The following is a 15,088-nucleotide window of genomic DNA, read 5'->3' on the forward strand; positions in this document are numbered from 1 at the left end:
GGCTTCATCACTTCACCCCCACATCCAAAAGAGCCACGATGTAGTGGAAACACGCTGGATTACTGATGAGGAAGAAGTTTAAGGTCACAGCCTCCGTCGGTAAAGTGATGACAACCGTTTTCTGGGATACGACTGGTGTTATCCTAATCGAGTATTTGGAGCGTGGCCATACCATTAAGGCCGATTGTTATTGTGCCACCTTAACGAAATTGCATAAAGCCATCCGACGCAAACGGCCTGGATTATTGAGCAAAGGCATCATTCTTCTGCATGACAATGCCAGGCCCCATACAGCTCGCCAGACTCAGGAATTGCTGCAAAGGTTCAAGTGGGAGGTCTGGAATCACCCCCATACAGCCCCGATTTTTCTCCAAGTGACTATTTCATTTTTCCGGTGTTGAAGCGATACTTATCCGGAACACGGTTCACCTTGGACGATGCAGTGAAAATAGCTGCCGAGAAATGGCTCAATGAGCAGGGTCCTGATTACTACCAAGACGGGATAAACAAGTTGGTCGAACATTCTGACAAATGCCTAAACAGGTTTGGCGACTATGTGGAAAAGGGAAGGCCAGATGTGTCTCTTGATTCCCATTTGTATCTTGTTTCTATTGTTAATAAATACTTTTCATTTGCCTTGTAAACTTTGTTTTGGATCACACCTCGTATATTGCTACAGTAGCCAAGCCAAATCAATGAGCGACCTCTATAGCTGTTATATCCATGGTTACCGTGTTACTTGGTAAGATTTCTTCTGGCATTTACTGTGTACCAAAGTCTTCTGATGAAGGGACTGTAGCCTTTTGTGTTCCACTAAACACCTAATCTGAGGGTCAAGATTAAAATGGTATCAGCATCTTAATTGGACTCTTTTATATTGATGCAATATTGTGTTCATGAATGAGGTCAGATTTGCCCTAAAATCAGATGATAAGCATGTAAAGATCTAGAGAGAATGAGACAGACAGAATCAGATCCAGAACATCATGCATTCAGAGGTGGCAGGATTGGGGTATCAGCTGAAATTTCAATGAGATATCACACCCAGCTCCAAATCTTTAAAGTTGTTTCTGTGATGGCTGAGTGGCATGGGGATAAAGTTCTGGAAACCATGTCAGACTGTATTATAGTAGTTGATTTTGATTTCCAATTTATGGACGGTGCTCATACTCATCACACCAACTTCATTAACAAGTATACAGCAAGTGAGAGCATTTCTCCTGTGGAGTAATAACTGTATTCCTTCAAATTTAATTCCATTGAAAATCCTTGGGTTGCTCTTGGACATGCTGTTTTTACATGTTTACCTCCTCCAGCTAGTCTCAGATAGTTGGAAACTGGTGTAATGGAGGAATGGCCATTGCTAGCATCTGTGATGGTTTATCACTTCACTGAGAGCATTTGCAATCACTGTAAAGTTTTTGTGAAGTTCCAGGATGGTCACATATTTTATTAATGTAAGATTTATCTGTTTTTAGCTTTAGACCTCAATTTTGTGAATGACCCATATATGATGTCATATAATTTATGAAAATTAAATATTGTTTTTCATTCTTGTACATGTTATCAGCCGATATATGGCATTTTAGAAAAGCCACCGATAGGGGGCGCACGATATCAAGCGGGAAGTGAGAGAATAGGATTAATGTTAAGAATGTTCTGTAATGATATGTATATATGTATATATTTATTGTAATAATAAAGCATTTATAAAATGCAAGAGTTATTCCGATTGATTGAAAAGTGAAAGCCCGACTTACCCCTAGCCGTCCTGAGATTAATAACAGAGATTAAAGTTAACATTTCAGTAGTGGGATGGATTGATGCAAGCACGCATTGAATGACTCGCGTACCAAGAACGTCGAAGAGCGGGTAAGTTCCGTTTTTAAATATTTGAATGCATGCGAACTGTAGAATAATTCTAACAGAATTTAGAAGTATTGAATTATATTATTAGGTAATATTATGGATGAGAATACAAAGAAAGCTTTAGATAAAGCAAAAACGAAACGTAAAACTTTAAGAAAGTTAACAACACAAGTAATTAACAGAATATGTGAACTATTGAAACAGGATATTGTAGATACAAAATCATTAGAAGAATGTGATATGAATCTACAAGAAAAAGCAGATCAGATATTTAAATTAGATCTAGAAATTGAGAATTTAATTCCTGAAGTATCTGATCTAGAAACAGCAGTCGAGAATAATCAGGAAAATAGAAAACGTATCATCTAAGCGAAATCGAAAGTTAAGAATTATCTTCAGAATTCAAATAGAAATAAGGCAGATTTGGTGTTGAAGAATAATTTTTCACTTATTTCGAATAGTGAACCAGGCAAACCAAGAATAAATTTGCCGAAACTTCATAAGGAATTGTTTGAGGGTAATTTAGAGAAGTTTCAGGAATTTTGGTCACAATTTGATAATGCGATTCACAGTAACGAACGCTTATCTAAAGTAGATAAATATAATTATCTTAAAGCTTTCTTGAAAGGACCAGCCTTAATTAGTATTCAAGGACTATTGGTATCGAAAAATAATTATGATTTAGCAATTGAATTGCTTAAAGAAAGATACGGGAAAAAAGAAATTATTGTAAGATCTCATATTAACCATTTGTTAAATTTAAATGCAGTAAAACCAGCTTCGTATTTGAAACAGTTAAGGGAGTTATACGATACGATAGAAATCCAAGTACGGGGTTTACAAACTCTTGGTGTCGAAATGAATTCATATGGAAGTTTGTTGTTTCCACTACTAACCAAACTTACTCCAGATTCCATTGTGCGAGATTTTTATAGACAGCATGAAAAAGATGATTCTTGGAATGTAACAGAATTATTAAAATTTCTTAGAAGAGAAATAGAAATGCGAGAACAAACATTTTTGTTTCATCAAACAAGAGAAAATAATGAATCAGTTAAAAGCATAGAATATAAACTGTCAGTTAATACATTTTCGGAAAATGGGAATAGATTTCAGAAGTTTAAAGGGAAGCAGCAAGATTTGATTCCTAACGCAACCGCACTGAGCACATTTAAAAAAATTTGCATTTTTTGCAATAATTCTGAGCACAGTTCCGAAAATTGTGATAAGGAACGCGAACAGAAATTAGAAAGTTTCAAATGGAACGGGAGATATTTTCTATGCTTCCAAAAATTTCACGTGGTCTGCTTATGTAAATCAAAAGAGCGCTGCATGACATGTAAGCATAAACATTTTAGCTTGATTTGTCAGTGAACCGATCGAATGTTTGATAGATACTGGAAGTGCTGTCAGTCTATTAAGATTTTCTGTCTTTTCGAAATTACGATTACCAGTGCAACCCCCCACCAAAAAAAATTGCTTGGAATCGGGAACGTAAATCATGCATCTACAACGACCTTGGGAAAAATTCATGTTTCACTTTGAATCGACGAAATCCAAACAACCGCGAATTTGTTTATCGTAAATGATGAAGTACACCCGTATGACCTAATTATTGGGAGAGATATTTTGAATGATCAGATTTTGGCTTATGGGAAAATAGGGGATTTGTTTAATATATGGTATGCTAATAAAATTCCATTCGCGCAATTGATAAACGAAACGGAGTGTAAACACATTAAGTTATATTCTGAGGAACCAATAGAAATAAATATTTAAGTAACACGATAAACTTCGTGCATTCTTTAACCCCAGATATAAATAATGTACTGATTTTATTTCAAAGCAAGCATGGAAGTTCGGATTCAATAATGGAGGTTACAAATGGTAGGGTAACAGTCCCAGTTATGAACATAGGACACAATAACATCAGATTAAAAGAAAATCAGTGTATCAGCAGGGTAATAGATATAACAGAAGATTGGGAATTAAAAGAAGTAGACACTCCTAATATAAACAAAGAAGAAGAACAAAACCATGTATTTTCCATTTCTCAAAATATTTACCAAATAAAGATAGATGATATAAAATTTGATGAGGCAACTACAGATAGTGAAAGAACTGATATCTTAAAATTAGTAAATGAATTTAGGGATTGCTTTGCTCTTAATTTAAATGAATTAGGTTTCATGAACGTAATAAAAATGCACATCAAAGAAATTGACGGGAGTAAGCCTGTGTCTTCTCGCCCATACAAAACGAATACAACTGAACGTAATGTAATAAAAGAAATTGTTAAGGAATGGAAAGATAATGGGATAGTTTCCAAAACTAGATCGCCTTACACTAGTCCAATGTTACTAGTAAAGAAAAAAGCAGGGGAATATAGACTGCTAATTGATTACTGCAGACTTAATAGTCAGACGATACAGGATAAGTTCCCTTTACCTCGAATAGATGATCTTTTATAATGTTTAGGAGGATGCAGAATTTTCACTACTCTGGATTTAGTCCATGGCTATTTGCAAATACCCTTAAGTGAAGAAGCTAAATTGAAGACGGCGTTCATTACTACAGATGAAACAGGACAGTTTGAAAGGATGACATTTGGGTTAGTAAATGCTCCTGCTGAGTTTCAGTGCCTAATGTCATATGTCCTAGGACCCTTGTTGAATACTAAGGTGTTGTGTTATATGGATGATATACTTATTCCTGCGAAATCTTGGGAAGAGATGATTTTCAAATTAAAGGAGGTATTAGAATGCCTATGAAAAGCAAATTTAACCTTGAAATTATCTAAATGTGAATTTGGGAAAAGAGAAGTAGATTTCTTAGGTTTTATTATAAACGAAGATGGTATTAGACCGGGATCTAGAAAAATAAAAGCCACAACAGAATTTACAGAACCAAAGAATGTGCACGAAGTGCGAAGATTTTTGGGACTGACTGGATTTTTCAGACGATTTGTGCCGAAGTATGCGTTAAAGAGCGAACCATTGACCAGATTGACAAAGAAGAATCGAGACTTCGAGTGGAAGCAAGAACAAAAGAAGTCATTCAAACTATTGAAGAAATAACTGACTGATAAGCCCATATTAGCTCACTATCAACCGCATGCAGATACTGAAGTCCATTGTGATGCAGGTGCAGAAGGTTTGAGTGGAATGCTAATGCAACGTGATAAAGATCGAAAATGGCATCTTGTTTATTGCGTCAGTAAGAAAACAACAGAAGCAGAGAGAAAGTATCATTCCAGCAAATTGGAGTTAATGGCCATAGTATGGACGTTGGACAGGTTAAGGCAGTTCTTAATCGGCATAAGATTTACAATTATTACTGACTGTCAAGCTCTTATATATATGAATGCGAAGAAGACTACAAATCCTCAAGTAGCCCGTTGGGTGTAGTTTGATTCAAGAATATGATTTTGAGATAAAGCATAGGTCAGGAAAAAGACTGTCACATGTGATGCTTTGAGCAGAGGTCCTGTATCAGAAGCTGATGATACGATGACGAGAATAGCTGAAAATTTTGAAGTTTGCCAGTCGCTAACCGAAGCAGAGCAAATACTAATGATACAACATGCTGACCGCGACTTGAATTATCGAAATTTTCAAGAAGAAATGAGGAATGAACTGCTGAGGAGAAAAAAATAATTATGAATTACATGTTTAAGAAGAATAGACTGTTTTGGAAAACCGTAGTGGATGGAAAGGAGAGACTACTCTATGTGATTCCAAAAAAGCATGAGGAAGAGTGTAGTGGTAAAATTCCATGATTTTGGTCACATTTCTGTGGATAGAACAGTTAGCAAAATTAAGGAATTATATTGGTTCCCAAGCATAAAACGATACATACAAAGACACATATCAGCATGTATTGAGTGCCTTATGAACAAAGCGACAGGTGGCAAGCAACAAGGACTGTTAAGCGCCGTTCCCACTGGGGTTTATCTGAGCTAATGGAGTCAGTTCCCTGTGTCGACTAGCTCCGCTGTGCCTGCAGTTCAGATTTTTCAACTTGCTGCTCTATGGGGAAAAACTGGTTTTGGTGATGGGTCGACTACGTTAGTTGTGTTCGTTAGCTCAGATAAACCCCAGTGGGAACGGGCCTTTACATTCCATAAAACCTGGTAAAAGACGTTTGCTATTGTTCACATGAATCACTTTGGTCCCTTCGTAAAGAGTTCGAGAGGTAATCAAGAACTATCAGTGATATTTGATAACATGACTAGGTTCGTGAGAATTTTTGCAGTTAAGAATACTAGTGCTAAACATGTTTTATAGTCTTTGAACAATTTTGTTAATGATTTTGGACTACCATAAAGAATAATAAGTGATGGAGGATCTTGTTTTACTTCTCACCAATTTAAGCAGTATTGTACAGATAACAGAATACATCATACTTTGAATTCTACCAAAAACCCCCAAGCGAGTCAACAGAACAATTTTAGGAACGATAATGACAAGTTTGATGGATAAACAACAGATAGATTGGTATTCAAAAATAAAAGAGACAGAAAGAAATCTTAACAATATGGTAAACAAAACTACAAATAAGACTCCATTTGAAATGCTACATGGGTATTCTTCCAGATTTAATGATGGATGGAAAGACCCGCGAGAAATCCAAGAGCAAGCGCAAGGAAGAATTGAGGAACAACAAGTGAAAATGAAAAAGAGATTCGATGGGAAGAGGTGTCGTACACTAATATTTGAGCAAGGAGAAATACGAGGCATATTCGGAAACTAAGTACTGTTTTGGAAAAAAAAAAAAAAAAAAGTAAAACAATTTTTTCGAATCCAATTTTATTTTTACATGAAAATACATGTCTTAAACTATTTTTCAACATAGATTCCGCCAATGATCAAACACTTGCCATAGCAGGTGATCAGTTTTTGTATACCATCATCAAAGAAACTTCCCGCCAGTTTCGATAACCACGACTCCACAGCATTTTTCTTGTCATCGTCAGATCCAAAGCGCTTGCCACCAAGCTCGCGCTTCATGTGCAGGAACAAGTGATAGTCGGACGGCGCCAAGTCCGTGCTGTATGGCGGGTGATCGAACTGCTCCCAATGAAACTGTCGAATTAACGATTGAGTGACACCAGCAGTATGGGGCCGAGCATTGTCATGGAGCAACACAATTCCTTTACTGAGCATTCCTCTTCATTTGTTTTAAATGGCACGCCTTAGTTTTGTTAAAGTCTCACAATATCGTGCCGCATTAATGGTTTCACCTCTGGGAAGAAATTCAGGAAGCAAAATGCCTTTCCTATCCCAGAAGACATGATTTTTTGTGATGAGATTTTCACTTTAAACTTTTGTTTTTTCGGAGAATGAGTGTGTCTCCACTCCATCGATTGTTGTTTCGATTCTGGTGTGAAATGACAAATCCAAGTTTCATCACCAGTCACAGTTTGGTTTAAAAAGTTTTCTCCCTCCTCACTGTACCGCGTGAGAAATGTCAGGGCACTACTAAGTTTTGTGAACATCAGTGAGCATTTTTGGAACCCATCGGGAACACAGTTTGTGATAATTCAAGCGGTCAGACACAATTTCGAACAAAACAGTATGTGAAATTTGTGGAAATGCCCCTGAAAGAGTTGTCATTGTGAAGCGTCTGTTCTCATGAATTGCTTCATCAACTTTCCTTACCAAATCATCGGTGACAACAGAAGGCCAACCACTCCGAGCCTCGACGTGGACATTTGTTCGACCTGCATTAAACATTCTTGCCCACTTTCTCACCATTCCACCACTTATCGTGTATTCACCGTAAACTTCTGTCACTTGACGATAAATTTCAGCTGGTTTAACATTACTCGCGTTCAAATATTTAATCACGGCACAAATCCCACAGTCAGCGGGAGAACTAATTGTCTTAAACATTTTGAATGTGCACAGCAAACTGAAAACACAACATAGAGCAACCAAAATGACGACAATTGAAAGTCAGTAAACAAGAAAGACTAGTGCGCATGCGCGGGACGCCTACCACAGCGCTGCGACGGGGCTAGAATGAAACGGTACTTAGTTTCCGAATACGCTACGTAGTTGTGATGAGATGTGCTCCTAAGGCTACAGGTCAGCCTACCAAAACACAACCGAAATATCGAGGGCCATTTATAATAACGGAAATATTACCTAGCGATACCTACAGAATAACTCAACTAGAAGCGAAGAATCGAGGTCGCTACTTCACTACCACTGCTCATGTGAGCCAGCTGAAGCCATGGAGGTGCGATCCCAGCTCTGACGATGATGATGACGACGGTGACGATCAAGATACTGATCAGTTATCAAGCTTAATTCCTCGACGGAATCCAATCAGATTTGTTTGTAAGGACTGATGGAAGTGCTCTTCCCTGTGATTAAGGTGAGATCTTTCCTTTTTTTTTGTGTGTGTGTGCTTATCTACGTATGTTTGTTGATAGAAAACTTTAGAAACTTTGAACTTTTGAACATTAGCTGAAAGACTTATTTGTATTTGTTTTGAATTATTTGAGGACTGATAAAAATTGAGTTATTTTATATATGTATATCACGCATTTAGTAATGATTTACAGAAAATTTTTGATTATTATGCTAATGTATCAAAACATATGTGAATTTATGTATGTTAAAATATTTTAGTAAGTTTATCATCATATCAAATTTTAGTATAATGTGTATTCTTCTTAGTGTATTAGTAATATGTATGTTAAGTGATGTGTATACGAGTTGAAGTAGAAAATGGTATTAATTATAAAATTGATTTGTACTCCGAACAATTGGGACGATTGTCAGGTCAGAATGACAAAATGTTATCAGCCGATAGATGGCATTGTAGAAAAGCCGCCGATAGGGGGCGCACGATATCAGTCGAGAATCGGGAAGCGAGAGAATAGGATTAATGTTAAGAATGTTCCGTAATGATATGTATTATTGTATATATTTATTGTAACAATAAAGCATTTATAAAATGCAAGAGTTATCCTGATTGAATGAAAAGTGAAAGCCCGACTTACCCCTAGCCATCCTGAGATTAATAACGGAGGTTAAAGTTAACATACATAATGCTTTGTTTCTTTCATGCATAAACACATTTGTTACTTTCATGGGCAATTTGGTGTTAATCAAAGCAGCTTTACTTTGCTTTTTTTGGGGGGGGGACCAGAGCTTGCTTAATTTTTGGAAAGCAGTGCAGTTTATAAACAAAACCAGTCACTGTGGAAAATTTTCCCACCTGAACTACTTTACAGGAAATTTTATTAAAAATGACTGGAAAGTTGATAAACTGATGTTTTTTTTTTTTTTTTTTTTTTTTTTTAATTTTTTTATTTTTTTTTATCTAGTTTAAATAATCAGTATCTTCTCATAGCATAATGTAACAATTTTTCTTTAAATAGTTATACTATTTAACTCGGTGTTCTAATAATTCTTTTCAGGCTACTATAGAAGCTGTAGAATTAGATCCAGCTATTCTAGAAGTATCTAAAAAATGGTTTAGTCTCACAACTGACATGAGACTGAGAGTTCACATTGCAGATGGCTTAACCTTTATTCAAGAAGCTGCAAAGAAAGGTCTGTATTGAGCTGAAATTATCTCATATATGTATTAGAATTATTTTGGTAAACAGATATAAAATATTCTACAAGCTTTTAATATTCAATAAAGAAAGTATATATATTGTAATAGTATTGTAATTTATGTAACTATTTGTGGTGTGTTGTGTATTGGCTATTATTTTTGCATTTGTTGTGTAGCAAATTTAATGTAATTAAATGAATCACAGAAATCAAAATTTTAATGTGTAAATATTCAAAATTTTAGCTACACAACAAGTTTGGATATATCAATTTATTTGGCTATTATTATTTATTGCAATCAATTTGGGTTATTTGGTTTTACGCGAACAGCGTCTTCAAACTTGTACACTCAGACAATGGATATAGGTGAATTTTTCACGTAATAAACTCAGTTTTTCATGATAAAAATTAAGTTGTATTTAATATCAATAGTTGCAGAAAAATTAGCTCTTTAATTTGAGATAACTTTTATTTTCCTAACTTCAATTACATTTTAGTTATGAGCTTTTAATTAATAGATTTTTACCGTTGTCATTGTGATTTCTATTCTGGGGGAGGAAATCTCCCTTTTCCGGTAGAATGGTCGTTTTTTCGAGTTTTCAGTGCACTTTCACTGGGACCTCTTCCAGGGTTATTGAGATTCCCACGTTTCTCCCCTCTGCTAGGCATGGCTGGTTGGCGAGTTGGAAAATCCGTTGGGGTTTCAAAGTGGTTGTTTTGGTGAGGTTGTTTGCATGAAGGAATGGTGAGTGTTGCAACTGGTTTCCCCTTGGCGGGGTGTGAGCGATGCCAAGTTAGTGTTCCCGTGCGTTTCTTTTTAACGGGCGGTTTTGAGGTACAAGGACACACACTTTTTTTGGACTTTTGACTTGACGCTTGAGACTACTACTCGCAGGCTGCAAGTAATAGTGTTCCTGGAGTTTGGGAAAGAAGGAAAAATGGAGTCTCGCCCGCTGGATCTACAGGTTTCATGCCCATGTAAAAAGAAATGCTAGAGCATAGCGTCGGCAACATGTTTCCTTCTGATTTTTTTTTATCGTCGGTGTTTACCTGATAAGTTTAATGTTCAAATAAAATAAGAAAAAAATAAATGGAAAAAATAATGGGCCTCCAGAGTAGTAGCCAGATAATCAGACTTCCCTGCAAAAAGACGATGTGCTCCTTCAAATTTATATGCTTCACTCTCCAAGATGATGCGGCAACTTCATCTCTTCCGCAGATGTGCTGATTCTCAACTATATAATTAATCTTCTCAAATGTTAGAAATTTAACTGATCTCTCCTTGGAACTTCCCTGCGAAGCTGATGTGACATCCGTAAAATTTTATGCATCTACTCATCAATATGGTTCGACCGCGTAATCTCTTCCACAGATGTGTGAAATTTTCATCTAAAGGTTTACCCTTCTCATGTTAGAAATTTAGACTTGTAACTTCCCCTGCAATAGTTGGAAAAATTTTTGGCTTCGAATTCACCTAAAGACAATAGTATGGAACTTTTCTCCTCATCTTCTGAGCATTGGATCTGATTAATACACCTCTTCCAACTCACTGGTCAGGCCTCCAGCAGTTCAGATAAGTTTTTTTTTTCTTCAAAGTTTTGGTTGTTAAAGAAATAATTCAGTTTGTTGTGATAAATTAACTTAATTAGAATGAAATAAATTTTGTTAGTTGAGGTTAAGTAACTTAATTAGAATGAAATAAATTTTGTTAGTTGAGGTAAAGTAACTTAATTCGATTAAAATAATTTTTTTTAGTTGATATAAGGTAACTTAATTAGTTTGGCTAAGGAAATATATCCTTAATTAAATTATTTAATTAAAGCAGTGAATTTCTTTCATCGTTAAGATTGTTATGTAAGGTGCCATTAATTGAGCTTCTTTGCTTCGCTTAGGGATTAAATTGTTTGTAAGATGTAAAAGCCTGATTTTATTCCTTAATATTTTACCTGGTTTAATTTTTTTTTTTTTTGGAAAACAATTGATTACAATGTGCAATAACCTTCTTAATATCATTGGATTCTGTACCAAGTTCATTAACCTTTTGAGGCCGGGGGTTTGGTAGCAGTAAAAGCTACCAAAGGACGGGTAATCTTGAACCAAATGCTTTCCCCCTTTAAGAAACCACCTCCTATTTGCAACAAAGATTCTTGTGTGTAGTTTAATGGATTCTCAAAGGGGTGCATCTATGTCGCAAAAGGAAGACCTTTGAAAGAGATAAGTGGTTAAAATTCCAGGGACGTCAAATTTGACATTTCACCCCACTTTCCAGCCTGGAAAATGGGGGAAAACGACGTGGCCACTAAAGTGGACAACCCCATCTTTTCAAAGAGCGGACTCTATGGCCACTATAATGGCCATCCCGTCTTCAAAAGGTTAATAGCTTATTCAGTGTGAAATGTTTTTTTTTAAAGTGTAAATTGTTAAATATTCTTCTTCCCCCCCCCCCCCGGGAGGATATTGTTAATCTATCTAAAAGTTTTATGTGATTATGCTTACCTGTATGAATTCGAAATAATTGTTTGATATTATAGAGTCCTAAAAAAATGTGAGATTATTTAGTAAGAGTATACATTTTGTAATAATCAATATTACAAAATGTATACTCTTACTGAACCTTAACTGGTTAATTTCTGCTAGAATATAAATTGCATACAAATTAATTAACTGTTTAAGAGTTTAATAAATAGGCACACTTTTCTGGATCAGTAAATGTTTATTTATTTATTTATTTATTTATTTATTTATTTTGTGTGTGCTCATGTCTTTCACCAGTCAACTACTTAGATTTTATTTCAGGGTTAATCCGAACACAACACAATGTAATGTTTTTGGTTTATTGGGATTAGTATATATAACTGTTGTTAGAAAAATTTAAGTGTTACTTTTCAACTTAGTAGGCACATAACAAATTGTGGTGCCGTACTTAATAGTCACGTAACACATTATTTTGTATTTATTTATTTTATTTATTATTAGTGTTTATTTCTGATGTATTTTTATATGATTTTTTTATCAGTAAGTGTTGATTATATTTTTATGTGTTTAATTAATTTCTTATTTTGGCAGTATTTGTTATTATGTGTAAATAGTTTTTAAAATTCTAAAAATGGGTTAAGGAGGAGGAGTCCATAGGCATATTGGCTGTTAAAATATGCATTGCAAAGTCTGAAATCTGAAATGATCTAAAATCCGGACCTTCTCATCCCCAGCAGCCCTGCCTTTTTTTCTTTAGAAATGCTTTACGCTTGCAAATTTGATATTCTTTCACTGTGCAACATGTGGAGAGTCCTGGTACTTAATTTCATTTCAACATTGATGCTAGCCTGGCAAATCATTATTTATTTTAATCTCTATATGGCTATCAGCACACTGCAGTTTGAGAACCTGTCTAAGCATTTTGTGCACAGTGCTGTCTAAGCATTTTTTAAAAAAAAATTAGTGTTAGCATTTGAATATCAAAGAGCATGGTAACCTTTTATGTTGCTATTATGTGGCAATAATTATAGACTTCAGCTAACTCAGGGCAAAATGTTGAGTGTTGATGAGAATGATGGGGGGGGGGGGAAATTTAAATAAAACTTATAGGCTAAAAATTACATTAAGTGCTGCTTTAATTCAGAATAACTGGTTTGTTATTAAGTACAGAGATGGTGTGACTACACTAAGCAGAAGAATTTAGGGGAGCAGTGAGCTACGAAATTTAGGGGCAGCAAAATTTTTCAAATTTGAAAAGCCACGTAGCAGCAGAATTTTGGACCCACATAGACTGCAGTGGGTCAGAAAATGTGTAGTGTCGGCCTTAGATAAGCCTTAAATATACATGGGAATTTATTTATTCAGGACTCGGATAAGAATGGAAAATAGTCATAAATAAAATATATAACTAAATTATTATAATTCAGGCATTAATTCATTAGTGTAAGAATTTTCATTAATGTAAGAAGACAAAATTTAGCGGAACAATTGGTCTTTGGTTACCGATCTTCTGATGCATCACCAATAGTATAAAATGGATGATAACTAAGCTTTATGGTGATATCCGTGATTTTGAAGGTGTTCATATGTCATAAACAAAAAGCAGAATTTTCCAATTAATGGAATTTTTGAAGAAATGTGAAGGAATGATAATAAATGAAGATGCTATAGCAGAAATTTTTCATTGTGATGATAATGCCCCAATCATCAATCAACTAACAGGTGATGAAATCTGTAGTATGATTCTAAATCCAGAAAATATTTTTACCTGCAGTGAAGAAAGTGACAGAGAGGTAGTTGAGAATGAAAAAAAATAATTTACAATTTAGTGGAGATTCTAGACGTTACGCTTGTAGGACTTGAACAATATAATTTTGTAATGGAACAAAAAATTATGTCTATCTATATAGAATTCAAGAAAAAATATTAGCAGAAAAAGAAGCAAATTAAACTGTTTACATTGAAAGAAGTGTATAATGAAACAAATGAATAATGAGCCTTTTTTGTGTTTGTGTAAATTCTGATTTCCTTAAGGTCATAAGAGCTTTATTATTTAATAAATCACTATTTCATGTTTTAAATTTTGTAATTTCTATATGTCTTCTTAGTAAATTTAAAGTCAAGATTTAAAATCCAAAAAAATCTCTAATACAGAATCGCCAAAGTACCGATGAGTCCAAAATCTCAGACTTTATACTCTGTCAGACTTTAGATGCAGAACTAACTTGAGGAGTGTTTTGGAAGGTTCTGTGAAGCACATTTTGAACTAAATTAGTGATATTTATTCATGTGTTTAGGAGAACTACAATGTTACGTCTCAGTCTTAATTAAGTTACGTTCAACTGCTTTTTTTTTTTTTAAAGTATTTTATTACTTAAAGCTTCAATAAAAGTTCGAATGTTCCTCTTTACTTGACCTATTTATTGAGAAGATCTTTATGGATTTCTCAACATATATAGTATAAATAGAGGTTAGGAGAGGCATATATTGAACTTCAGTATTTAAAACAGTCAATAATAAAGTGTTTGCCAAAGAAAAATATATAGAATCCCCCCCAATTAGTTCTGCATGTTTTTTGTGGTGCTGAATTTTTGTGGTTCTGTATGCTTTTTATGTTGCCGAATTTTAGGTCTACTACCTCACCAGTGTGCAGCACAACAAAAAATGGAGGAAAACCTTAAAATTTTGGCACCTTTTTTCATTTTTTTTTTTAAATTCAAAAACTAAGCATTTTTCAAAGATTACCTCTCTATAAAAAATTAAAAGTAGACAAAATGGCAGTGAAAGCAATTATCAGGTTTAATGCTCGGACAATCGGCAGTGTGCTGGGAAAAAAAAAAAGGCCACCTTTTGGTTCTTCCTTAAAAAAGACCCATCTAACTGTGCAGTGGTGTTCTTATATCAACGTCATGTGACTGAAACTAATTATTTTATGAATGCCTGGTATGCCTAGGTCAGATTTATGGAGTTAACAAATGTGAGGTATATGGTTGGATTATTCTAATTAGGTTTGAGAATTTTTCTTTAAATACTTTTCAGTTTTCAGCAGAATTATTGCTGAAGGCCTTTCCAAACTGCAAACAATTCAGATGCCAAAAGTAGTGATAAATTGTTAATGAGTAATTCAGATAAGAATTAATATTTGACAGAATCAGAGTTAAAGTTATTAA

At 34.8% G+C, this 15,088-nt stretch overlaps 1 protein-coding gene across 6 annotated transcripts in view; it reads left to right on the top strand.

Moving 5' to 3' along the window:
- Positions 1-15,088, top strand: part of LOC118201566 (eEF1A lysine and N-terminal methyltransferase) — a 105,333-nt gene that overhangs the window by 78,931 nt on the left and 11,314 nt on the right. For all 6 annotated transcript variants that reach the window (XM_085820959.1, XM_085820974.1, XM_085820949.1 and 3 more), the window contains exon 12: positions 9,302-9,437. In XM_085820959.1, the coding sequence (XP_085677085.1) occupies positions 9,302-9,437 (136 nt within the window). The remainder of the gene's footprint in view (positions 1-9,301; positions 9,438-15,088) is intronic.

The sequence above is a fragment of the Stegodyphus dumicola genome, chromosome 1 (assembly GCF_044657685.1).
Source record: "Stegodyphus dumicola isolate Sdum_Otavi_A_Nest chromosome 1, ASM4465768v1".
NCBI classification, from domain to species: Eukaryota; Metazoa; Arthropoda; class Arachnida; order Araneae; family Eresidae; genus Stegodyphus; species Stegodyphus dumicola.